Genomic DNA, 27,024 nt, shown 5'->3' with positions numbered 1-27,024 from the left:
AGTCACACTATCCAAGGTTTTGCCGCTGTATAAAACTTCAGCAGAAAATGAGTTACAGCTCCATTTGTGCCCAGCTTCTGCAGCTTATTAAACTATAGAAGTGATGAAAACCTACTAAGTACTCCTAAAATAGCCTTCCCTGGAAAACCAGCCCTATTAATTTCTCTAAGGAAATGACAGACCTACTTCTTGCTGCAGGGCTGAGCCCGCAGAGGGGCGTTTTTAACCCGGTTTGAAACGCGACCGGAAAGCCGGCTCGTCCCCCGGCCGGGAAGCCGAGCGCGCTCGGGACGCGGGGCCCGCCGGGCGGCGCCCGCCCGCCCTCCGCTCTGCGAGGCCGGAGCGCCAACGCGTGCGCAGAGCGCCCTGCCCGCCTCCAAGATGGCGGCGCCGGCGCCGGCCCCGCCCCGTGGCGCCGCCGTAGGCTGGGAGCGGGCGGAAGCCTCGGGAGCGCTGCAACATGGCGGCGTCTGGCAGCGGCAGCAGCCGGGCGGATAACGGCTACGGCAGCCAGCAGCCGCGGCGGAGGAAAGGCCCGGGCGCCCTGGCCACGGCCTATCTCGTTATCTACAACGTGGTGATGACGGCGGGGTAAGGAAGCGTGTGGGGGCCGCCGGGCGCGGCCGCTCGCGGGGGGCGTCCCTGGCGGGGCGCCCCGCTGTGCTCCCCGGGGCAGCGCTGCCGCCGCTCCTCCGCCCGTTGCCGCTTTCCCCCGCGCCGGGAAAACTTTTTCCGCACTGGGTGTCCTCCGCCTGGCGGGGGCAGGGTGGCCGGGCGCCGCGGGGCCACCGCTGCCGCTTCTTATTGCTTCGGCGGCGGTTCGGGCTGTCCCCGGCGCCCGCGGGCTCGGCGGAGCCCGTCCCGTGGGAGCGGCGCTCCGCGCGGTGCCCAGGCCGACCGGGGGCTCTGCTCGGACGGGCTGCGGCCGCGGGTGCCCCGTGTGCGGCTGCCGGCCCTGGCGCTGTCCCGGCGGGGCTGTGAGGGCAGTTCTGCGCCGCGGGGAGCTCGGCGAACCACGGAGGGCTTTCCCGTCGCTGTGCCCTTTGTCGCCTCTGTCCTCATCGTCCCCTCCAGTGCTCGCAGCTTCAGTCGTGCCTGCCCGAGGACCGGAGGGAGGCGCGTTGCCGTTCCCGTTGAACCTCGTGCTGTCAGCGGCCGTGCCTCACGCTTCCCATAACGTTAAAAAACCACAAACAACCCCTCTCTTGCTGTTTCTCATGCTGGGGGGGGTGTTCCTTGCGCGCGTGTGTGAAGCTGCTGTTCTTGCCCTCTCCGTTCTCTCCATGGTTTGCCATGGCGATAACCCAGCGCTGCGAGCAGTTCGGTGCCGGGGTGTCCCCCGGAGCGGGTCCCTGGTGCTGCCCCTGCCCGGCCCCGGCTGGGCGGCGGTTCCCGGTGTGAGCCCGCTCGGCACCGGTGAGCCCCTCCGCAGGTTGGCCTTTTCCACACGTCCCTTGAGTGGAACAAGAGAGTGTTCTCTGAGAACTGCGGTGTTTTATAATTGACGCCTTAATTCCCTGTGCCACTATTTGTCACCCGGGTGACTGTGCAGACCCCCTGTTCTCGGCTCACCACGTCTGTGCTGTGGACTCCTGCACTTTTCAGTAGAAGGGAACATAAACACAGGGGATTTACCTGTAGCAGTAGTTAAGAACGCAAAGCTGTTACCCTTTGGAGCCCTGTGAGATTTCCCCGTGTACCCCTCAGCGGGTACGTATGTGCTTTGGGTGAAGTTGAGAGATGCCGCTTGCGACCTGCGAGCTCCTGGGCCTGCCTGCTCTTCTGCTTTTGCTCTGTATAGTGAAACAGAAACTTGGGCAGGTTGGTGCATGCTCAGGTGTGTTCTTAGTGACAACTGGGGACTCTCAAATTAAGATATATATATATATATATTTTAAGAGACTGTAGAGTCTTATTGGAATCCAGATAAAAATGAAATTGTCTTTTGAAAGGCTGAGGATATTTGGGTGAGGGGAGAAAAGAGCCATTAAAATAGATCCTGAATGAGCCTGTTTTTCCTTAGATACGTTGTGGTGGGTGAGGAGTCAGGCAAACAGACTAGTCTCACTATTTTTGAGGAAGATTAGTATAGAATTAATATAGATATTATTTATTTCAGTAAGGCAACTGGACATGATGATTCTTTGTGGGTGACAGCTGGTGGTATTTCAGCTTATGAGATAGTTACATAGAACAATGGTAGTTCTTGTAAGGTGCTCATTACAGCCACTGCCCAATAGGTGTGTTACTCTGAAGTGGAACTGCTAAGTAGATTTATGGCTCCATATGATATTTGCAGGGTATTTCACTCAGAGGGGAATGATAATTACCCACCAGTTTGATAAAAGTGAATCTCTTGTTTCAGAAGTACTTAATGACATGAGCAATACAATACAGTACAGGCAGTCAGGTCTCTTCAGTTTTGCTGTGATGTCCCTGCACAATGTTAAGAAGTTAACCTCTCTGAGCTCTTCTTAGAATTAAAACATTTGCCTGCTCATTGAGCTGCTCAAATTTAATTCAGTTAGGTTTCCAAAAGATCTCAAAAACCTGAGAGAGAAATTGCAGCATAAATGAAAAATTTCTTTAAAGGTCCTGAACTTTTTATCATGGCAGGCATATGGAATTTCCTCAGAAGAAAAAATTAAATCTGTTTTAAAAACTCAGAAATAAATAGCATAAGTCTGTATTTAGCTTCCTGTTGTCATGTAAATCTTGATAGTGATGTTACCTGTTTTCCTGATTTATACCAAACCTCCTAGAAGGTCTGGGAGGGGGATGTGGCCCGAGGTGTTTTTTTCTGAACATGATTTCTGCAATTTGGGGAGCTACCTTGGGAGTCCTGTGATCAGGGTTCATACCTCTGTGTTGTCACTCCACCGTTCTTTTGGGGTGGCTCACTGAGGGCTCTGACTGCTAACTTGTCTTCAAATGGATGGGGGTTTTGCACTTCCCCTGGACACTGCTGAAATTCCATGATATACGATGTTGAGCTTAAGAAAAAAACCTCAGTTATTTTCTTATTTTTAAAAAACTCAATGATCCTGACGGTCTCTTCCAACTGAAATGATTCTATGGTTCTATGATTATAAGGTAGTTTTTCAGGAGTTAGTTGGCAGAAGCTCAGTTGTTCATGTGAAAAGGTTGATACACAGCTGGTGGCGGTAATTAGTTACTGTCCTTGTGTCGGTCAGAGAGGTCAGACTTAGTTTCTGAGACAGCACTGCCTTGGATAGAGAATTGTGAAAAGAAAGCACCGAAAGTTTGAAGGTGCCCAAATTATGAAGGGATGCTGTAAAAGCACGTGGATTTTTTTTTTTTTAAGTGGGTTTTTTGGTTTTGTTTTACAAAAATGTGGCTTTTAAACTGAAGCACACAACAGCTTTATCATGCAATGAACAGGTAGAAGAGTAAATGTTTTAAAATCATAGTTGCCCTAGTTATTAGCCTTATTTAAAATGGGTCAAGTAATAATTGAAAAACATTGTTATAATTATTGTGTTTGCTTTGCATTTATCTTGACTTAGCTGAAGAAAACATATCGATTCTAAAAAGTAATACATCTTATTTCTTAGTTTATACTGTAGTACATGTAGTATATGGATTCCTAGTAATACAATGGCTTTTGCAAGAGCAATACAGTAGAAAAAGTATAGATACCTGTGGATCCCTAAAAGAAGCTGCATACAGGTAGCATTTGGTTCATATGTTTGGGTTTTTCTCTCAGAAAAGGGACCAACATGACGTAACAGGGAATAGCCAGTCCTGCAGTTGCTTCTCTGCTGTGCTTGCTCGGGGGGGTTTTTTGACCACGGTTTAAATTGTTAAGATACAGAAAGCATTGCTTCTTTCATCTCTTGCATTCAAACTACTATTTTCCCGTCACGGTGTGACATCATGTAGTCATGCCTGACCTGGCATAGAAAGCTCATTCTGGAGGCATTGATGCAGCATGGAAATTATTCCCTAAAAACTGTGGTTGACTGAAATTACTGAATAAGGGGGCATGAGGACGAAGGGCACGCTGTTAGAGCTGAGTGTAAGTGTTTGATGAGCTGCTTTAAAATGTGATTTCGTTTTTTATTGTTAGTCAAGTGCTGTAACTGACTAGTACTTCTGTGTAGAAGTAGCTGATGGTGGTATAAACAATTAATTTCAACAAGATAGATCTTTATGTAATAGCTTTTGAATTCACAAGGCTTTGTGTTACCAGTGTTGAGCAGAGAGTTCTGGGTTAGAAGTTTGTTTTCCCATCTTCAGTGACTGGTTGTTAAGAGCCAAATTACACTTCTCCCTTTTCAGGTTTGTTCACTGCATAGCTTTGTTGTATTCTCTTGCATAAATTATGCAGAGCCTCAGTAACTTTGCGTAAGAAACCACCTTTGTATAATGTGGGAATAGAGGGAATTAAACTGAGGACTTGAGCATGAAGCTTGCTTATCAAATCTGAGCAACTGAAAGTGAAAAAAATTAAATTATGTGTTTGCAGTATTTATTTTCCTTAGTTTGGGTTAATCAAAGAGTTTAAGAGTCTAACTTAAAGGTTACATGCATGGCAGTGGTAATTTAATGAAATGTAACTCCAGCTGGTGTGTTGAGTAGACTTTAGTGTCTAAGTCAGAGAAAGTTGGAAAAACTAACTTATAGTTCAGATTTCATGTGACAGTGGTGGCTTTTGCTGCACTTTTAAATTTCTCGCCAGATTTCTTATTCAGTTTATCTTCCTCACTTTTCCCTACTCCAGTTCCGTTTTATGTGTTCACAGAGGGTGAAGAGCTATTTAAGAATCACACAAGCAGGACAGGGGTACTAAAAGCTTCAACACAAAATAGGCACAGCTTTGATTTTTGTACAGATTAATACTTTGATCTGTATTAAATGGGTTTTTTTTTTGAAGGACAGTAATTTTATTATTAAAAGTGAGATGTGGTCTTTGGGAATGCAAAGTACACTTTTTCTGGAGTCAGTGATCCGGCAGGTAGGGTGGAGATGTGCAAGGGGCTGGAGCTCCTCTGGGAGCCACGTACTTTACCAGTCACTGGGTTAAGGTGGGAGCAGCCTGCGAGGGACAACAGTTGCACGCACAACCAAGAACTGGTATCTTGTGCAACCTGAGAAGTTGCTCAATTTGGTGAAGTTTCTCAACAAACACAGAAGATTAGGAAAAACTGAGAAATTTGACAAACAGGACAGTGTCAACCTGGCACTGATATAAAATTCTAAAAGAGAAGCATGCAGTGTTGCAAGGGAGAGTCATCAATTAATACTATAGCACTTATTATTTTATTCTGCACTGAAGTCCAAATACCAAATTCATCTGATTCTTCTTTGTAAACACCAGTTACTTGGCAAATGTTTGTCTCTTTGTTTCACAAGATAGCTTCAACTGCAATAACCTGTCACTACTGAAAAGAGGGAGGGCTTGTTTCTCATTCCCCATTTCTCTTCCCCACCCGTACTGCTTTTCTTTGGTACTCGTCTTCTGAGAGGTCCAGGCAGAAATGAAATAGCTTTTTTTTCGTTTGTACTGACAAATGTTGTTACGAACACAAACTTGGATGCCAGAGTTACTTATTATTGAAATATCTGAACCTTGGAATATTTCAAACAACTATTACATTTGAGACAATATTTGTATATACTTCATAATACCTAAGCTAATGCAGTACTTGTAAGCGTCTAATATGCTGTAAATTAAGGGAATTTCTTCATCTTCCCTGTTACAAAACCACAGCTGCAAATCTTTTCCAAAGGGTAAAAAGCTATTGGATGGCTAGGGGACTTTCTACATGTCTACACACACACACTGTCACTGAGATGGACCGTTTTTAGCAGAGACACTTGGTGACTGTTAGCACAAGCTTTGTAACAGCACTCCTGGATTTGGAGTGAGCTGGAGGTAAAGTCAGGGTGGCATTAGGAATAGCTGAGGGCAAGACAGCCAGGGTGAGCCCGTCAGTGCAGAGTTTGGGAGCCGCTGGTAAGGGTTCCCTCTCCTTGTTGATAAATCCCTTCTCTCTGTGTTTGCCACAAGCAAATGGAAACTGAAATTAACTATGATGTCAAATTCAAACAAAATGTGTTTTACCTGGCTGTACCCACCTTAGTTTTGTGGCTTGACTTGACTGAAGAATTTCTGAGATTGTGGGCAGTCACCAACCCTGGACAGGTGTGGGAGTGAAAGATGTTACTGCATCGGCCAGGACTGGAGGAAGAATTTTTAGTATTGCTTCCTAAATTACCTGAGGGGAAAATCAGCAAGGTTAACATGTCACATTGTTTATAGCACGTAGTTGCAGTTATATAGGCCTAGGTATATTAATATTTGTTGCTTAAAAAGGAAATAGCCATCACTGCCTTCAAGGCTTTAGCAGGCTTGGTTTTCTTGCAGTTAGTTATCCATAACTGTTTCTCAAAAAATATATGCTAGCAATTAAGCTAGGTGGTCTATCATGGAGTCTAAGGGTTTACTTTGAACTGAAACATTAATATGAATGCCTTCTGAATCTTAATGGTTTATGTCATGCTTAAGTTATGGTATGATAAGAGATCTTTGACTAGCAGTAAATGGTTTTCTGCTTAAACTAAGCAAAATGTGTTGCTAGTCTTACTTAAAATGTCATGAATACCTTCCATAATTAAATACAGTTTACTGAAAAATGAACTTAAACATTAAAGATATTGGTATCATGTTGGTGCTGAAAGATGCTTAAAAAGGCATAACCTTTAACTTTGATAAATTTGCAGAGAATCCAAATATTTAATGTTTTCAGTGTTGCAGAGGGTAGGCAAAAAGTTAGTATTTTTCAGGACGGTTATATGCCTGTTGTGTTCTCAGGTACCAAAAGGAGCTTAAGGATTTCTTTGTATTTATGCTCTGCTTAATGTCGTCTTATCTTAGACTCTTTTCTCTCTTTCAGGTGGCTTGTTATTGCAGTTGGTCTAGTTCGAGCATACCTGGCTAAAGGTAGCTACCATAGCCTCTACTATTCAATAGAAAAACCCCTGAAATTCTTCCAAACTGGAGCTTTGCTTGAGGTAGGTGTAGTCTTGTTCCCTAGAGTTACTAATAGTTGCATGAGTGTGTTCTTTAGGAGAGGTAAGGCAGCCTCTGAACAGTGCTGCTTAGGTACCTGGTTTTTCATTAGCATTTATAGAGTGATTAGAAAGTGAACATAAGAAATATGCCTCACACAAATGCTGAATTTTTCTTTTTAGCAAGCAGTGAGGGCACTTACTGTCTGCTATTTAGCTTGGGGAGCAGAGCTAAATATTAAGCTTCATCTTTGAAATACAAATATTGATTCTTAAGCTCTTGTAGAACTATATGTGTTTCTGAATTGCTTCATTTGAAATGTTAATGGTTTGAATTTTTCTTTTTGTTCTAGATTCTGCACTGTGCATTTGGTAAGCTTGCAAATTTTCACTTTTGTTACTTTATAGAAGACTGTAGTTTCAGCAATGCATTAGCATTAAAAATGTTATGGTCTGTGAATTGCCAGATGTAATCCTTGCATAACTCGCTAATTTTTGCTTGAAGCACATTCCAAATTTTTACTAAATAATTTGACAAGTTAAATCACAAAAAGGAAAATAGTGTAACACGTTTTAAATTACTCGACATTCTGTTTTTATCTTGATTCTTCCGATGCTACAAATCTTAGAGCAGTTGATGAATGTTTTATAGTAGATCATTACTCTCCATCTCTACATCCTGTAATCTTCTGTACCAAGGTTTCTTTCTTAAAAAAAAAAAATTCTAGCTGGAAGTAATTTAAATTCCAATAATAATAGCATTTCAAGCACTAGAACTTTGCCTGCATCCATAGACCATAGATATGTGTTGTAAAATTAGGAAGGGATAGCCATTCTTTATCCCAGAGTCAGCTGTGCTTTAATGGAACTGTTTGGGAGAACAAGAATTACTTAAGATTTGACTCGACAATTGTTGTTAGCCTGTACTGTGAGGCTTGTTCATTAGCTTGGTAGCAAGAAATCAATTACGTATATGTGGCCTGGGGTCAGTAGCACTGTGGTTCAGACAACCTGAAGAACCTCATGTCTGAGGGACAGGATTGCATCTTGTCTGGTTTGTTAGTCCTCATGAGCAGTGAACAGTTTGGCCCCAGCATTTGGATGTTTTGTTCATAGGACAGATGACATGTCACAGTCTCTCCGAGATCAAAGCGAATGTGCTATAAAAGAGATCAGTGCCTGTCTATGTACCTTTGCTTAACTCTGATTTTTTTTTTTCTAAACAATCCAGTCCTCACTAAGAGACAGTCTTATGTTAAGGTAGTTGGTCTTGTGTTTTTAAATATAAGTGTTTGAGCTCCTATCAGTATTTGCAAGCTACTATTAAAGAGTAAGATGGCATTAAGGTTCCTAAAACTGCAGCTACAAACCTGCTATTTTTCATGTGTTAGACAAACAATCTACATACTGGAGGGTGTATCACTATGGTACAAGTAGGTTCATATTAATTCCTGTGCAAAGGATTTATATTTTTTTTATTTAAATAACCAAATGTGGTCGTTGGAAAACTTAAAATCATATACATAAATCTGTCAGCAGAGGGCAGTCTAGTTCTGTATTTGATGAGTAGTTCTGACCTTCCTGAATAACTCAGTTACTCTGAAAATGTTATCTTATGACAGGCAGTTTGTAGACTGTGCACAGATCATCCCACGAAAGGAATGATCATATACTCCTCAAATTAATGCAAAGGCTTCTCAGAGTAAACTACATGTATCGTATGGTTGCCTCTGCTGCCAAGGCAGTCCTTCCAATACTGTTTTATTTTACTAAATCTCAGTTACTGTTTTTTACTAGAATAAACCATACTTACTGTATAAAAAATCAAAAACTAATAATAAAATGCGAAATGTTTCAAGTCTTATTTAACAAGGGACAAGAAGGACAAGTTAAGTCTCAGAACACTAGGAAAAAAACTTGCAAATAAAATGCTATTTCACCATGCTAAATCTATAATGCTCTGTTTTCTTAAGCTAAACTTGTGTGCAGATGCCAATGTTTACTTGTACTAAATCTAAGAAAGAGTGTACAAATGTGTAATTGGATTATCTTTTCCTCACACTCTGGAGTATATGTCCATGCAAATTGGTGAATAGCAAGAGGGAGTCCTGTGTTTCACCTCCCAGGCTGGCGCAGAACAGCAAACAAGATGACTGTACCAATCTGTCTGTGTGCAAAACTAATAATCCTGGCTCAGCTGATTTGAGGAGTGGATCCATTAGCCCATGTTATCCTTAGTCACACAATCTAATATCTATGAAGACAGACATTAGCAGAATGTGGCAACATTTTATACCATTGTAACTCCTATCTTTTTGCTTACTCTAACAAAGTTTTTTTACGGAAACCCCACTTATAACTGTTTAGGTTTTTTTTTCTGTTAATGGAAACACTTGTCAGCTAAATAAAATGAGGCTTTTTTGCACAGCTGGATACCCTGCTGCTGTCTGCTGTAGTCCTACAGACTCTGGTAGAAGTTTCTATGCAAGGAGAAACAGGAAATTTGCAAATTCCTTTGCGCCTGCTAAACTAATTGCTACAACTAGAGCTGTAATTCTTTGTCACTAGAGGAGCTTATCTGTGACAGATGGCTGTATCACCATAACTTTTCTCTCCACATCTTTTCAGTAGAATCTGAAATGTTAGCATCTGTGAGGCAAGTTCTTCAAAATATGAAGACTGATGGGGAATGTTGCTGTCAAGCATGGTTGAGAACAGAACTTTGGCATGTGGCAAAGATTTAAAAAATTAAGAAGAGCTCTACATGATTAGGGTAGGTAACGTGTAGCCCAGAGACCAAGAGGAGAGACTGAAGGACAGGCAAATGGAAAGTGAACGTGTGTTGACTTGTGTAGCAGACAGAATCCAAGTATATGAATGGCATTTGTAACAGGGAAGAGCTTCTGCCTGGTGGAACTTGGTATGGAAAGAGGTGTTAGGAAAATGGGAGGCTTGGTCCAGGACCTGGAAGAGTCTGGGCATGGCTTACTGGCTGCTTGATTCTGGACCTGAGCCCCCTGTCAAGCACCGCTCCAGCACGTGCAGTGTTGGATAAGTGCTGACAGATGTTTTAATAAAAAATACCAAGTTTAAAATGGTCTGTCAGGTACCTTTTCAGTGCAACGTGGAAATAATTAGAGGCAAGTAAAGTTTAAATTGTAGCTGGTGAGTCGCTTATTTTGATCTCCTGTTTTGGCATAGATTGGCATTGTCTTGGCTGTAATGAAAAACCTTGTTTGTCTTACTTGTGAGACAATCTTGGATGGTTCCTACACAGTCTTTTTGGCTTATTTCTAGATTCTTTTGCAAGAACATTAGTTTATCTTACTTAGGAAGGGTTGATATAAATTGTATAAAAGAAAAGGTCTGTTGTATCGTAGGAGTGAGCCCTAATGAGTACAGATTGTGGGATTTTATAGCACCCCCTTTGTGTTGTCTGAGTAACAGAAATTCTGTCCTGACGTTTTACAACAGAGATTAGATTATGAACAAAACGTGATAAAACAGAAGAGAACTGTTTGTAGGATTTTTCCCTCTCTTTACTCTGAAAGAAGACTAACATAATGACTGTGTGACTGAAAATAACTCTAATGAAACTTGCTTTTGGCTTTTCTTATTCTTTCTTCCTCTTCTACTTTCCAATTTGGTCTTTACATCTTTCCGAGGCTGTTGTGTTACTTGCTGTGATTTGCACTAGTTTTAGAAACATTTTTTACTGTGCATTAGGAGCTGCAACTGCTCTTCCATTTGTCTTCATCATGCCGTTGGAAGAAAATAAAACTTTGTTCTGTGGAATTTAGAAATTTTGTATAATTTTGCAGTCTAAAACTATTTCTGCTCTGTCAGACCTGGGTGTGTAGGATCCTTTTAGTGATAGTTTAATTGGCACCTCAGAACCAGTGAAATCTGCTTCCTTGAGAAAATCTTTATTTTTTCTATAATTACAAATTTCTATATTATATATTTCTGTATATATAAAATTTCTATAATTACAAATGCATCAGCTATTCCTTCCGTGTGTGTGTGTGGCGGAGTGGTTTTTTTGGTTTTGGTTTGCGTTTGTTAGTTTTATTTTGTTTGTTTGTTTTTTAAGAAGTTGTATTCCGAAGAAGGAATTAAAAACTTTGTATCTATCAGAATATGGGCTAGATCAGTGTTTCATCAAAGAGTTATACTTTTTGCTTGCTGGTTTTTGGGATATACTGTGCAAAATGTCTTTCTTGTTTTTACTTTTTAAGTCACAGTAATGAAGAGTATCTGGGATATTTTAATCAAATGGAGTTCATTGGAAAGATTGAGTCCCAAAAGCTATTTGATTCAAGTTACCTCATCTTATTCAGCTGTTTTGTGTAATAAGTAATGTGCTATGATTGCAACAAGACTGATTGCATCGAAATGCAAATAAAAGCACAAAGTCTTGTCAGGGAATTGCATTGCATTAGGCTGTATAAATGCACCAAAGGACAGACTTCATACTCTCAAATTAAAAAAAAAAAAATGTTTTCCTTCCACAAACTTCAAATAATTGGACTTTGGTTCAGCTGTGTTTTATTTCCCCACCTCCACCTTCCACCCCGATAGTCAGGAATATTTACTAATTGCAAAATATCTTCCAGGCATTGTTCCCTCTTCTGTTGTACTGACTGCTTTCCAAGTGATGTCAAGGGTTTTCCTGACGTGGGCAGTAACACATAGTGTAAAAGAGGTAAGTTAAGCTAGAAAATAAATAGAAATCTAATGACCCTTAGTGAAAAGCAAGTGTTGATCGCTGCCTTATTTTCCTTAAAATGACTTCTGTTTGTAGCTCAATATGAAATTGTTTATGCAAATTTCTGTGGATCAAAAGAAATAAAAATAAATCTAATGCCATCTTTTCTCGACAGTCAAGTAGACTGAGGTCTGATTCTCTTGTTGTGTGATGTCTTGCTCCTGAATAAGTTTTGCAGTGCTCAATGAAAGTTAAAAAGATTCCAGTGTGTAATACGGAACCTGTAATTTGGGACAGCTTTCTATCATCTATCTCACTAGTACCACAATTAATAGCAAAATCTCCTCATTGCCCCCTTTTTCATACATGATTTGCTTTCTTTACCATGGCACATGGAAGCTCCTCCTCAACTGTTCGTGCACAGCAATTCCTGGATGTTCTCTGTTGTCACTTTCCAGGATAATCCTCCCTCTGTCCATTCATTTTTTCTTACATTCAAGCATAGGTGGATTTGGGGGCCTGGCTGTTTTTTCTTAATGCTTACCACACCAAATATTGCTGTACTTTATACAAATCTCTGCAGAATCTTTTGGAAGCAATCTTACTTGAAAATTATTCCTGGCAGCTACTTTAAAATATAAACATGCTTTAATTGATACAGATTGTGATGACTGACTCTTCCATGTCATCCGAATGCCTTGTAGTAGCCCAGATATTCCACATCTGTGCTGTTACTTTAGCCAACCAATCTTACTGGTTTTCTTCTCATTAAAGAAAGAAATTAGTCTTTATGTCAGTGTCAGCATGGCTGCCTGAAATAAGTGATGGTCATCTAGTGTCATTATATATGTAAGATCTTTTGTGACTTGACATGGAGAATGTTTCAAGGAGCTTGCCTCATTACCAAGTCTTCAGGGAAGCTGCTTTCTCCTTACTGCCTGCCTGTTATCACAGCATCCACCCACATGTAGAGTAATGTAAGCCACTGTAGTTCCTAATAATTAACAGCCCTTTCTGATATTATGATGCTTGTTCATGTGGAGCCTTAGTTTCATGCTATATAAAGTGGAGGAATGTTATTTTTCTCAGACTCAAAATCTTGTAAATATTTATTTTGTGATGGATTTCACTTTTGATGCAAATAAATGTACTTCAGTCTCACTGGAAATAAATACTAGATTTCTTTTAAGACATAATCCCAAGTCATTAGATTTTAGATACATGTATAAAATATTTGTAAAGAAATACACCCCTGGTTTTGCTTGTTATCTGTATAATGTCGTGTACTCTGTTTTTGTTAATTGCTTCCTGATTTTGAAGTAATCCAAATGTTAAAGGTTGAATTGCATGGATTAGAATTATTCCATGTGTTGACTGTTGGACATCAAAGGAAAGCCTGTAAAATGATTGTGGGTTAGGTTTTTTGAAACTTATGCCCACATTCTGACCAGAGAAGACCAGCAAAATGGGAGAAAATGTGAGCAACAAGTTCAGCCTAACATTCAATTTCTAAGAAGGATTTTTTTAACAAAGATTCTTTCACACAGTTTTTTCCTCACATTTGTGTGGCCTTTTGATTGAAGTCTTTCAAGAGGCTGTATTATGTGTTACTTTTTTAATGTCTTAGAAATTGGGCATAAGAATGGTGAGGATGAGGAATTCTGTGATGAGTTTGTCACCTGTGACTTAGAGCAGACAAATGAAATGAAAAGGCTGTGTTCTGACCCCTCCCCTTCCTGCCAACCAGAGAGCATGCGGTCGCACCTGGGGAGATGCATTGAAAGTGTCACGAGTGTTCTACTTTTTCTAAAGGGCTGTCTGCACAAGTGAGCTCCATGGTGAAGTCCAGGATTAAATTCTCACACAGCTTTATGGAACTTGTAAGCTATGCAGTTGCATGATGAGGTTCTTGTAAAATAAAACGCAGTTTTCCTCTTTAGCTTTTTGAGTGAGACTTGTTCAGTATCTTGCTTTTCCAGACTGTTTTCATATATAATATAGTTAAAAGAAGAAACATCTGTATTGCATCCCTCCTTTCTGTCAGAATACACTTCTAGACGTGATGTGATTTGAAGCATGCTTCTTGCCACTAACATGTTTGTGCTTTTTGTTAAATTTAGTGCTGATGTGTCATTAAATTCAATATGAAAGTATTTATAATAAATGTTAAAGCATGGCAAATGTTAAAGCACTGCACACTACTTTGGGTAGCAATGAGATTCCCCTTACCTCCACCATATCAGCAGTGTTGGCTTAGTGGAGGAGGGCATGGCATGTAATACAATACTTGTAATTGTTTTGTCATTGCATCAGAAAGGAATTGGTTGGTGAATTTTACTGTTTCTTCTACAAAGGAGGGAAGAGAATGAGCAGATGGGCATGAAGGGCTAGGAGAAAGTAGGCATAGGAGAACAGAAGGTACCCTTGGGTTCAAAGTTGTCTTTTTGGATTTGTGTGAACCATGAGATCAGCTGGCGACATCGTGACCTTTGCAGAGTTCCGTTAGAAAGTGGTGTCAGCAGTGATTTAATGCTTATCCAATCAGGCGCAGTTACAGATAAGTTGCAGATAAGTATAGTATATATTTAGAGGAACCTTTCTAGAACACACAGTCAAAAGGGAGGTGGTGTGAAGATGACATGCAGCATATTGATCTGGTAATTAAGCCTTCAGTATCTGCAGTTGTGAACTAGTATCTTCAATCACTAGTGAAGTGTACTTAAAAAAGGAAAAGCATCTTAATTTCTGATATTTAAGACGAAGTTGTAGTAAAATAAGTCCAAGCTGGAAAGTTCAGAACTCTTAAGTGGGTGAGTGCAGTTGAAAGGCCTCATTCATCACTGCTTTACATCTATGTGAAATTTCAGTAATACTGTGAAGCGCTCTGGAGGGAGATGCGCTGTTTCGTCATTACAATTGCATAGTGCTGCTGGTTTTATTCTTCTGCACTAGATTGCTTAATTTTATGTTAGCTGAAATTTTCTGCAAATAATTTGTCAAACTGTTACTCTTAACATGGAGAAATCTATAGAATTTCCTTTTTCATGCATAAGGAGAACAGTAAAAACCTCTCAGGCTTTATTTTGTCAGTTCCCAATTCTCATCTTTGCATCTTAAAAGGCTACTGGTTCTCTTATATTTTAAGCAACATTGTCTGCTATACATAGTATTGAAGATAAGCTAAAATATACTCAGAACCCTCCTTGATGATAAATTGGTTTGAAACACCTGCCAAAAAATATGCCTGTAGTGTGATTGACCCTTATTAAGGTAGTTGGACAAATATGTTGTAAATAAAGTATAAAATGTCCTTTGACTTTTGTCTAACACCTCCTTCAAAGACTAGCATGAAAAAGTAGAGGAAGAGAAACTGGGGCTTGAGAGCAGTATTTGGCTTAATGGTTTATTAGGGATCTACTGTTGTTTGGCTGTGCTATCTCCCATATCCTCAACTTGGAGGAGGAACGATAAAAATGGAGCATTAGCAGTGCCTGAATGAGTAAGACTCTTGAGAGACTGTTTTGTAAATCACTTCCCAGGGGTCTGATAATGTGCATCTGAGACATCTTTATTTGAAGTATTGAAAAATTGTCAGTCCTCAAAGAGATGTACTAATAGTGACAGACTTATGACAGATCTTTCAGTGTGTAAAGAACATACGTTTAAATTATGAGATGTGGAATGTAGCTAAAATATGATGATATAATACACTGCACAGAACAGAACTATTTGAAAGTGGTATGGGTCACTTTTGTATGAAAACTACCACCAATTTCCAGTACTCTTTTCTTCCTTAAATAGGAACACAAGCTATAGAGGCACAATCAGTGATTCTTTAAGTGAACTTAACGGAGTGGTGTGTGTGTTTTATAATGGTGTAAACTGTTCTAATAACTTGTAAACACAGTTCTAATATTAAAGTAGGTGGGAAAGACTAGACCTGAGAAGGCAGTGTTACAGAAGTCCTGTGATATAACTGGATTGTAACCAACAGATTTTCTACTTCTACATGGATCGTTCACTGTTAGCTTCACGGTTTCTTGTCCTTGCTCATGTCCTGGGGTGATACTTCGAGCTACAAATTTTTGTTTGTTGGTTTTACTGACTTCCATAGTTAGGGAAAGAAGTGGGGTTTCAAAGTACAGGTTGAAGTCTGTGACATGTATTTAGATGAGCTCATTACACTGCTGCTCCTGATTTGACCAGAAGGTGCAACTCTGGAGTGCCTGTGAAGCATGTTGCTCCTTGGGAACAGCATCATCTATGAAGTGCTGGTAACTTTTCCAGGTCGAGTGCTAAATCCTGCTTATAAAGTAGACATCAAACAAGATTAGGATTCTGTAGCAAAGTAAAAGTAGATTTGGGTTCTTCTCTCAAAATCTTCAGATAAGTTTTGGATTTTGTTCTTTTATGATGAAGTAACGGAGATTAATCTACAAGCAAATTTATCAGAGTTTCATATGGAAAAAGGCCAAGATGCATTTGCCGCAAAATGCAATGAAAGTGACTCAAAATGCTGTATGCAACAGAGTATAGATTAACAGCAGGTCTACATTCAGGGATATCCTAAGATTTCTGCATAAATCTTTCTGGGTTTTTTAGACTGTAACAGAAAGCTTCCTATGGGTAATCCTCAAAACCTTTTTTACACACAAATATATGATCAGTCCTCTCCTATTAAAAGGTTTCTGATTGCCCATATATTTCCTTTTTCATTTGTACATGTACTTTGCCCAAGATGAATAGAGTGTGCCACCCACACCTACTGACTTCCTTTTCCCTTTTTTCAAGAGTTGGAGGAAAAAAGAAAATGCAGGCCCCTGTGGTTGAGCTCTTTTTATTCCCACGGTCCACTGAATTTGGGCTCAAGGTACTCATATAGCTGAGAATTATGTTGAAGGGGGACAGAAGGACGGGGAAGACTGTATAAAAATCCTGTTAGTTCTCTCAAGACTTTGTAGTGCAGGTATGTGACCCCATATACCACTTCATCAGTGACACTCCATCTGAAACTTAAACCTCATAGTTATGCTCCCAAGTCTAGTAAATCTAATAATTTATTTAAAAATACATGCTTTTGAAGGTTAACCTTCAAAAGATGAAGGAAGTAAAAGCTGGTTCAGTGATATGTGTCTGAAAATAAAAGCTTGAAGAGGTGTAAAGCAGTGGAACATAATGCCTTGAGTGTAACATTAGAGGAACTATGCTGGATACAATAAGCTGAAAAAGGAGCAAGGAGCAGTGAAGCGGGTAGTTGTCAAGTTTACTTGAGGTGAGACAATCTGAGCTGCTGTTTCATTTCTCCTCCCAGCCTGTGTCCTGGTGTTAGCTGTTTTGCTGCTGTTCAAAATTAAGACCCAGTTTCTTTTGTAGAGAGAGGAAAACAGTGCTTCTACTAAGAAGCAGCATGGACTTGGGTCAGAATATAAAGTCTAAACCAGATATCAAGCATTAGACTAATGCATTAGCATCCTTTCTGCTTGCTGCACTAGGTAGCAACATAGGACTTAAATAGAAGCTGGTACTGTATAGGAATACGAAGAGTTTTGAGTTGTTCTCAGTGTTTCATTGATTTCTCATACTGATTTACCTTGCATAGAATGGGAGATCTTAAGATCACCAAGCAGAGCTATTCTTAAGCAAGTAAAAAAATACAGAGCATGATAAGTGGTTTTACTGTTGTTACTAATGCTGCTTTTAAACTGATTCTTGGAGTCTGTTCTCTAAAATGAAGCAGTAAAGCACAACCCATGGGATTTTATTTCCTTGAGGTTTTCTGGGGTCTGGGGAGTAACTGGTAACATGTGAATTCATACTGAGCTTTTTTTTCTTTCTTACAGGTTCAAACCGAAGATAGTGTCCTGTTGTTTGTGGTGGCCTGGACAATCACTGAGATAATACGTTATTCTTTTTATACGTTTAGCTTGTTAAACCATCTCCCTTATCTCATCAAATGGGCCAGGTAAGTGGCATAATAGAAATCATAGTCTTAAAGCACTGATTTAACAGGGTTATTTATCTTTTAAAATACTTGCAGTACAAAAAATTGGATTCTCCCTGGAGCTAATTGCCTTGTTTGTGAATGTGACTTCCTAGCTTCTTTCCAGCAGATTTCTGGCTTTAAAAAATCTATTACATTTTAAGCTGAAAGAGCAGTTTTTCAAAACTCAATCCCATTTACAAAGTGATTGTGTTTGTCAGGAACTGGCACTTAACAGTAACCCTTGAATCCAAGGGTTGTACTTGAAAGAGTCTGTAAGCTCATTGATTATTATCAATTGTGTTTTGCCCTGTTTTAAGTGATATAATGACCTCTACCAAAGAGTTCAGAGATCCAAGTAACAAAAGGTAGGGGACAGGGTGTGGAGAACAGTTTTAAAGATAGTTTCATATTTGCGAAGGTAATCTGTAAATAATTCAAACTGATTGCTGATTTGAATACTTATCTTGCAATAATGTTCATGCCTTGCCATGCTCTAGTCAAATAAGAGCTAAGGAGATTAAATACCGAGTTGAGAATTAAAAATGTGAATATCCATAACAGCATTTAACAAATACTTTGTCAGAGTTTGTAATAACTTTAATACTTTCTGTAAATGTTTTGTTCTAGGTACACTTTGTTCATAGTATTGTATCCAATGGGAGTCTCAGGTGAATTACTTACAATATATGCTGCATTACCCTTCGTCAGGCAATCTGGATTGTATTCCATCAGTTTACCTAACAAGTACAATTTTTCTTTCGACTATTATACATTCCTGATCCTGGTTATGATCTCCTACATTCCAAGTAAGTATGAGGTTTAGATTTATTATTTGTAGTATTAAAGGCTGTAATAGGAAAAGCTAATAATTGTGGGATTAACATACATGTAACTAATTTTGCAAAGTTAGTTTAAAAAATTATCTAAAAAAAAAAGAGTTGAAACTGCAGGGATTGCTTTCTACCAGCACCAGCAAAAGAGTAATACATGTTTTTTCTGTTATGCTTGGAATATAAAGTAACTGTGGTACTTGTTGGCAAATGTTGACATCTTCATATTTTTCCCCCTACTTAAAGACTCTTAGGAGAACAAAGCTCAAACCAGCTTCTTAAAATTTAGTTCTTTATCAGGAATAAGAACATTGGTTTTGCATTAGTGGGTAGGGAACCATTTCTGTTCAATTAACTTGAATTGACATGATCTCTGGTTGATGTTTCTGTAGATGGAATGAAGATTTGGCTTTACTTTGAAATGGGGAATAGGAACATGGAAGCCTTTAGCAAATTTAAATGTGCAAATAAAGTCTAGCATGTAGAATAATGTATCGATGACGTGCTGCTGTTAGCTATCTCTGCAGCTGTCTTTATATGAACCTCGTTGTTTGTGCAGAATGATAAATTCAAAGATTTAAGTTTCAGTGATGTGGCTGTCTCTGTAACACACACTTATGCCTTCAGTGCACCATCTTGTAGTTCTGACATCAAGGTTCATAAGTTTTTTCCAGCTGTTCTTAAAAAAAGAAAAAACACTTTTCATGCATTTGTTTCTCCTTGTCCCCTTCCTCCAAATATGGTGATGTTACTAATTCCAAGCAGTCAGAATAATTTCTTTTGGTTTAGTCAAAATAACCACAGGTATTAATTCCTTCTTGTGCAGTAGCTAGATTACAGTTGATGGGCCATGTGGGAGGGAACCCACGTTGAACCCAAGTAACAATTTTAGCCTGCTTTCTTCATTAAAATTCCCATCTCCTAAATGAGGTATATTCTGTGAACTGTTATCGCTTGCTGCATGTATAACCTGCATGCAGTCTTTTTTTTTTTTTAATTATTATTGTGAATTGGTACATTAACCCTGAGAACCAACTGCTTGGACTCAAGCAGTTTTGGGTGCCTTTTTGCATGAAGGTATTCCTGTGGTATTCTTGAGAAAGAAGAAAAGCAATGTTCATTGCTGTCATCGATTGTACCGTGGTTCAGCTGTTCATTCATAAAAGCTACCTGTGCAGGAGTTACATGTTCTGAACCCACTGAAGATCTTGGAAATTGGAAGCAAGTTTTGAAAACTGTTGTTAAAAATTGAGTTTTTACATTCTTGATAGTTGCATCTTACCATTTATCTCACTTCAAATCTCTAATTTAGTACTTGTCTGTCAAAATTGACATCTTGCAAGAAAAGATGTCATTCAATTATTCGCATATAACGGATCCCCATTACTTAGACTTCTAATGGAGAAACCACGTGGCTCTGTATTCTGCTATGTCTCTGGACAGCTGTGTTCACTCCTTAACACTGGTGGAGTGAATTGAGGTGGGGGAACAACAAGGAAGTGAAACACAAGGTAAAGAAAGCCAAAACAAAAAATGTTGACCTGAAAAAAAAAATTACTACACAAATTAGACTTTGGCCTAGATGACAAACACTTTGCATGTGTAACTGATGTAATTTAAGCTGATGCTGACCTTGTTTAATCTTTGTGGTTCACAAAGGTTTAGTGTCTCATGGCAATTTTAGCTTTTGCTGTTTATATATGTATGTTTTCCATCCCCTACTTTGTTGTTCTGCAAACATACTGTGTAATGTAGTCTTAGAAACAGCAGCAGAAAAAGCTTTGCATGGAGGAGAAGAGATGAAAGAGAAACCAGTTTGTATAAAGTTCCTTCTATCCTGAAAAAGCGACACCAGGACTATATGAAATGAAACAAATCTGGAAATGTCATTATTTTGGAAGGACTTTTTCCTCCCTGCGATGTATTTTCTTTCTATTGTCTGTGGGCAGTTCAGGAAACTTTTCTCATCCTGCTTGTACATGCAGGCATTTTGCATTTAATTAAAAATGTGATTGCTCTAGCAAAAAATAAATAGTACCTGAAGCCTAAGGAAATAACACTTATTCTCTTTAAAGAATAAAAGGCAATAGATGATTTGAGTGGAAAGCAGATGAGCATGTTTTCTTTTAGTAGAGAATTGGTGACCTTGAGCCTGTGACTGTGCATCTTACACTGACATGTAAGCCTCACTTAATCTGTGTTTACTTAAGTCTGTTTTCTCTTCAGTCTTTCCTCAGCTGTATTTTCATATGCTACATCAGAGGCGAAAGGTACTCTCCCATACTGAAGAACACAAGAAGTCGGAGTAATTCCAACTCTTTTTTCAGAACTTTTCAAACATCAAAATGCTGCAGTTTTTCAATACACAGCACATTTATAAAGAATATACCAAGATAAAATAAGTCAGAGGTAAAAGACCAATAACTTAGCAAGAATAACCAATAAAGCTGATTTCACTGAAATTCCACAATGTAAAACATTGAAATAATTTTCAGCTTGCAGTGCTTCAGAAAACTTTTTAACTTTGTATGGCTTGGCAGTTAGCCTTTTCCTTAAATGATGTGCTAAATGGTTTTCATTTATTACTAAATGCTTGAAGGTTGCAGTATGAGTGATGAAGTTGTACCCACTAAATGCTTGAATTTGGATTATATTACTGATACCTCTTTTTTTTTTAAGTGCTTGACTGCATGCCAGAAACTGTATGTATTGCTGTGAAAGCAAACAATATGCTCTGGAGTACTTTAGGGTTTTGTCAGAGACTCCAGTGGAGAATGTAATCTGGGCAGAGTATTTGAATTTAGAGAGGTGGGTTGTGTATTTAAAACGTGATGGGAACAAGAACAGGAAACCAGTTACAGGAAATGAGGGGAATGTGGTTCTTTAGGGATTTAAACAGTAGGGTGTCTGACCAGAGTATGTTCTCTGAAGATCTTATTTAAGCTGATTACTCAAATGCTAATGTTAATTCAGAGGCTGTAATGCTTATCTGAAACATTAAAACTCCTCTTAAGTACTGCATCCCTGGATACTTTTATAAATATTTAAAAAATACTAACTGTAATATTTCTAGTGACATTGGCAATGAATCTAAACAATATAAGGAGGTAGGTCACCCAGAAACAGGTGCAGTTCTCCCTTTTTTACTTTAAATAATCATCTCTAATGACTGTCCACTATCTCAGTGGTACTCATCTTTTAGTGTTGAGGACTATTTGGTCTACTGTGGCATCATCTGGGGGCCTTGTTCCTCAACCTGACTTTTTTCAAGTGACTAATGGGTATCACTCTGGCATATCGAAGCAGACAGTTCCAGGCATTCAGCTTCGGAAATGTTGCAAAGTCATAAGCTCCTTCTTTGAAAGCAGATTATCTCATGTGTTACCTGCTGCTTTTGCAGATTGGACAAGCCTTCCCTTACATGCTCTTTTGAACGAGCAGGAGACTGTAGAAAGTTAAATTTTCCTAGGTGCTTTCTCTGGGTTCTCAGGGTAAGCCTTCCCTTGGGAAGGTAAAACAGAAAATGAAGGAACTGAGAAAAGCTTGTGGTGAGGCAGAAAGCAGTAATGCTGTGTGAGCAGTGCCCCAAGTTATGAAAAAACGGTTGACTCGGGGCAGGGGTTGGGGAATGGAAGGGACAAAGAGAGCAGGGAAATGACCAGATATCCAAGCAAAGGCAAAAGGAAAAGTAGGTTATGGCCTTTGCTCTGTTAGGAATTGATAGTCATATAGTCCTATCTTCACTCAGTCAGAGCCACTAGAGAACACAAGGGCTTCTCTGGCTTCCCTCTTGTAACATCAGAGTTAGTGCATAAATGAGGAGTGACCACTGCCGTAGTACCTGCAACTCCAGTCTCGTGCTGTGCCTGCCAGCACCTCCACCTGGACATGGCCAATATCTGTGTGCCAGTTGCTGTTGACACATTGCAGCTTTCCCTAAATGTAGCCAGGAAGCACTAGGGGCACAGGCTCTCTGTTGTAGCACTTGGGGAGAGCTGGATTTACAGTTATTTTGGTCTATTTTTGTCAGAGCTTTATTAAAAACAAAACAGAAAAACACTTGGCATTTTTCAGTAATTTCCTTTGGCTGTATCAAAATGTCTGACTGAATTTTCCTACCACTCAGTAACACATATAACACCTTTCCTGTTCAACAGCACCATTGTAAGCAGGGAGAGGGTAAGACACAATAATGATCTTTCTATTGTAAATCTTTTGGAGACACTTATTGGCTGTAATCAAAACACTATGGCTATATAGGATCTCAAAAGTGGTTTTGCATTCAAAGATGCAACAATTGCAATTCATTTCTTCATTGGGTTATGTGGTGCTTTGTTGTAGTGATATGAGAAATGTTGCATTAGACACAGTTAATTGTTCAAAAGTGTAAACTTCCACCTCTGAACAGAACATCTCCTTTTGCTTATACTTGCTATCGAAGGAGTTCGTGCTAGTATTTCTGTAGGATGTCATCTAAAAGATCTGATTTCCTGATGTACTCGGGTTACTTGATATTGTCAATGCTCAGCTCCCGAACTTTACTTGATTTGATTTCTGTCCCCAAATAAAATATTTGGTTTCAAATTTGTTGCTCCAATTTGGAGGAAAAAAAAAACGGCTGTGTAATATTCCTGTATGAAATGAACTCATAGCTCTGATGAGAAAGATGTAGTACAGATGTGTATTAGATAGCATTGGTACTATGTAGAAGCAGAGAGCTGTCAGAAGGGAGAAGGCTTGTACAACCAACATCTTTACTGAATAAGCTTTATTATGGAATATTTACTTTAACTGAAAACACTAATTTACCACACAAATGCAAATAAACTACAGCCTTAAAAAAAATAGTTACTTTTCCTTTTAAAAGAAAAATAAATTGCTTTGAAGAAATCTTATCAGCAAAGTTGGTTTAAAAATTAAACTCTAAAGTGTGAACATGCAGTTAGTATGTACAAGAACATCAGCACTTCAGCTTGCAGTGCTTTTCAAGTTTAGCTTCTAGGGAAATCACTGGAAGGTGATCCTAACTAAGAACTGTAGTGTGATACCCTAATACTGTTTGGGTGTTTCCCTAAAACTGACTTGGGTCACATGTGTGGTTTTTTTCCTTCTCATAAAATAAGAAAAGATTTCCCCTCATCTGTCACTGAAATTGTAATGTGGTTTATATGAACTTTATAACAGAAGCTTTGATTAGCACTCTTTGTCACAAATCTAGAGGTTTGTTGTGGGGATTTTTGGTGTGTGGTTTTGTTTTGTTTTTTCTCATAGACTGTTTCCTTGGCTTACACGTTTTCTATCAGCATCACCAAACATGCAGCAGACATGTTTTCTGCTTTGGTAGTCTTTGTCTTATGTACACTGGCTCAGTTAACAATACTTTAAGTTCTATCATGCTGGCATTGTCTGAATTAGTCATTACCCTCTAAAAGACCAAGATTCTTGCCAGTGTATAGTTTACAACTGGAACTGTAGAAATGTTGATATTGTAAATTAGAGTAAGATGGAGGTTACAGCGCAGGTAAATTGTACTTTTTCACAATGTGATGTTTCTTTCAAAGTGTTTTTATTTATCAGTAGAAGGGTTGGCCTTTGTGTGGACCAATCTGCTGTGACATTTTAAAACCTGTCTTTCAGCTTAAAATCTTCATGAGTATACATCAAGTCATATATTTTGATGTATATTTTATATCAGTGAAATTTGGGTGAAAACTATATACAGTCATTTTTGTATTTTTTTCTATGTTGTGAAGAATAAAATGGTAATTTTCTAAGTCTGATTCACTAAGATTATTATAAGTTAAATGTATTTTTTGTATATTTAGGAATCTGGTATTACCTGGAGCTCTGAAAGATTAAGCATAGACTTTTTATGCATGTTTGGAAGATATTTCTACTTGATAATGCAGTGAAATGGTTTGTATGCTAAAATACTAGTCCGTGTTGTTGCCTTGTGAAATTGATTCTGTGCTCTCTGCCTGGATTTGGCCTACTGATCACTGATACTAACTGCTGTAATCCAAATAAAGTAATTCTGAACAAAATATGCTGTAGTGTTACTGTTTAAGGAGCAAAAGCAGATACTTTAGAAATGTGAATTTATGTATTTTTATTCATTTGTATATAATGTGTACCTTGCAATTTACAAGATTTTTTGGCATACATAACTTTTGAGTGCAAACAGAAGAAGTAAGCATCTTGATACTGTTACGAATGCTCTGCTTTTCACTTTTTTAAAAAGAGGTATTCATAACAAGGTGTTAAATGACTGTGTTAACATTGAAACTTACAACTTCCTGAAGGATCCTCAACAGAATGCAAGCTCTTTGCTCTCCTGTTGTTGTCTGTACTGTAGATGGTGATGGTTTTCTACCAAAAAAAAAAAAAAAAAAATTGTTTGAGTCTTACAAATATAGTGGAATGCTTAACTAAGGCAACAGAATACTTTAGAGTTCATTTACTAAATATAATATGTCTGCTACCACGGCAACGTTCTTAGCGTTTTTAACACTTCCTAAGAGAGATTTAAATACTGTGTCTAGATGCCATTAATGCTCATAAACAATAAGTTATAATCTTCTAATGGGAACTGAGTAGTTGCTGCAGAGTGAGTGCTGTTATTCTAGGCATATGCTTGTCATAAGATTGCACAACTACAGTGATTTTTTTGTTTGATTGCAAATGGGATGAAGTAATGTTGTCATGCCCAGCCTCAGCACATGTCCTACACATGATAGCTGTGATATAGCGCTACTATGTAATTAAAAACTCTTTGAAACGTTACACCGTGGAGAGTGGTGCTGAGCTCCATTTGTGCCTTAGAATAACTATTGTTATTTGTGTTTCCTCTTTCCATTTTGAAAACAGTATGTTTGGAAACACTTTTAGTTACCTAGAGTAGCATTTAGAAGTCTGAAAAGCATAAGGATTCTGTGTGTGTGCAAATTCATTTCAAAATAGTATTTAAGGCTCATCTTAAAGCATTGGCAGTTCTTGACATAAGACTTGAGGAAAATATCTGTGCTGGTGTGCTGAATGTAAAATAAAAAAGTGTGAATATCTGTGTGATTCAGTTTCATTTGGTATGGACTGAGCATTTCTAGAGCTGGGATTGACCGATTGATTCAAGCCACCTGACTTCCTGGAACTTCCATTCAATATCGTGGCTTTTAAACTCTGCTTCCCATCTCCTAAACAAATACTCTTCCACAATTGTCAGAAGACTTCTAATATTGTAGTGAGAAAATTAATAAAGCTTCTGCTGTGGTTTTTAAGGCTGCTTTCAAGTGGTTGGAATTAAAAATGTGGATGGAAAATTTGGAACTCCTTTAATATTGTTGATCACTGATTTCCAGAATAGTACTTCCCTTTACAGATGTGAAAGATCCTAAAGCCCTTTTACGTGTTTACAAAGGCATTAGTATTGTCAGAGGTGGTTTTTTCTTTGATGTGCTGACTTTGATAATGTGCTAATATTAGGGAAAGATATGTTACTGTCAATATTATATAGTAATTTGTCTAGGGTTTTATGTAGATGCATATTATTTCAATCTTCCACTATAAAAGCAAAACTCACAACATTTAGAAACACTTCCATGCCTAGCTATACTTGTACAAATTCTGTCACAACAAACTGCCTCTGTGTAAATTAATTCTTTATCATTTGTACATAGAAATTTTACATTACCTGGTACTACAGGAGGATGTTGTTATTGGGAAATTCAGTAGTGGAAGTTTTTGCAGAAGCTTATTGAGCTGAATTGTGAACACAGAATTGCATTTTGTCCTGTCTTTTTGACTCTTGCTTCAGACAGTCTGCACAAACTTCTGCAAATCATCTGTAGCTGTCGTTTAGGCACCATTAGACATTATACTCGCCGTGTATAAATATCACTTGCAACAAGTGTACATTAAAAACTCTAATACTGACATTTTCTAGTTCGAACCCTTGAATTTGCAGAGCCATATTTGCTGTGTAATCTGTGTTCAGCCTCTTGGACACTACAGTGGGTTAGTCTCACTCTAAAAAGTGATAATCTGAAAAAAAAATATATATAGGCATTTCAGGTATCTTCTTTAAAACTAGTTTTAAGTTGATATCCATTTAAAGGTCAGCCCTTTGTTTTTTTTCTGCATCAAGTATCCCTATGAAAAAATTCAGTTGTGGAGAGGATGTAGGAAGTAGAGGGCCTTCCAGTCAGCCTAACACTAAATCACTCCTATGAATTCAGTTTACCATTTAACTAAAGATTTTTTCAGGTAAAATACAGCCTCTTCACTTACTGGATAAGAAAAAGATACTGAGTGCTGGTCTGCTCTACTAAATGACAGTCAGTAAAAGGATGAGATGGAAGGAGAGGTACTAGAGGATACAGAGCTACCATTGTGCTTCCCAAAGAATATTTCGGACTTAACATAAGATGAAACTTTCTTCCTTTTTTCCTTTGGTGTCCAGTAGTTCGTGGGTT

General features: G+C 38.8%; 1 protein-coding gene across 2 annotated transcripts; it reads left to right on the top strand.

Moving 5' to 3' along the window:
• Nucleotides 1-438: 438 nt before the first annotated feature.
• HACD2 (3-hydroxyacyl-CoA dehydratase 2) lies at nucleotides 439-25,965 on the top strand. 2 transcript variants are annotated; one of them, XM_065638202.1, is made up of 7 exons: nucleotides 439-591; nucleotides 6,921-7,038; nucleotides 7,389-7,407; nucleotides 11,652-11,740; nucleotides 17,584-17,705; nucleotides 18,354-18,532; nucleotides 20,783-25,965. In XM_065638202.1, the coding sequence occupies exons 1-7, from the start codon at nucleotides 461-463 to the stop codon at nucleotides 20,863-20,865; spliced, it is 741 nt and encodes a 246-aa protein (XP_065494274.1). In that variant the 5' UTR covers nucleotides 439-460; the 3' UTR covers nucleotides 20,866-25,965. The 2 variants fall into 2 exon arrangements, with proteins under 2 accessions (XP_065494274.1, XP_065494273.1); XM_065638201.1 differs by lacking the exons at nucleotides 439-591; nucleotides 6,921-7,038; nucleotides 7,389-7,407 and adding an exon at nucleotides 9,720-9,808.
• The last annotated feature ends 1,059 nt before the right edge of the window (nucleotides 25,966-27,024 follow it).

This window comes from Caloenas nicobarica, chromosome 6, assembly GCF_036013445.1.
Source record: "Caloenas nicobarica isolate bCalNic1 chromosome 6, bCalNic1.hap1, whole genome shotgun sequence".
Lineage (NCBI taxonomy): Eukaryota > Metazoa > Chordata > Aves > Columbiformes > Columbidae > Caloenas > Caloenas nicobarica.
Note: the sequence above shows the minus strand (reverse complement) of the source record. Positions and strands in the feature narration are given on the sequence as shown.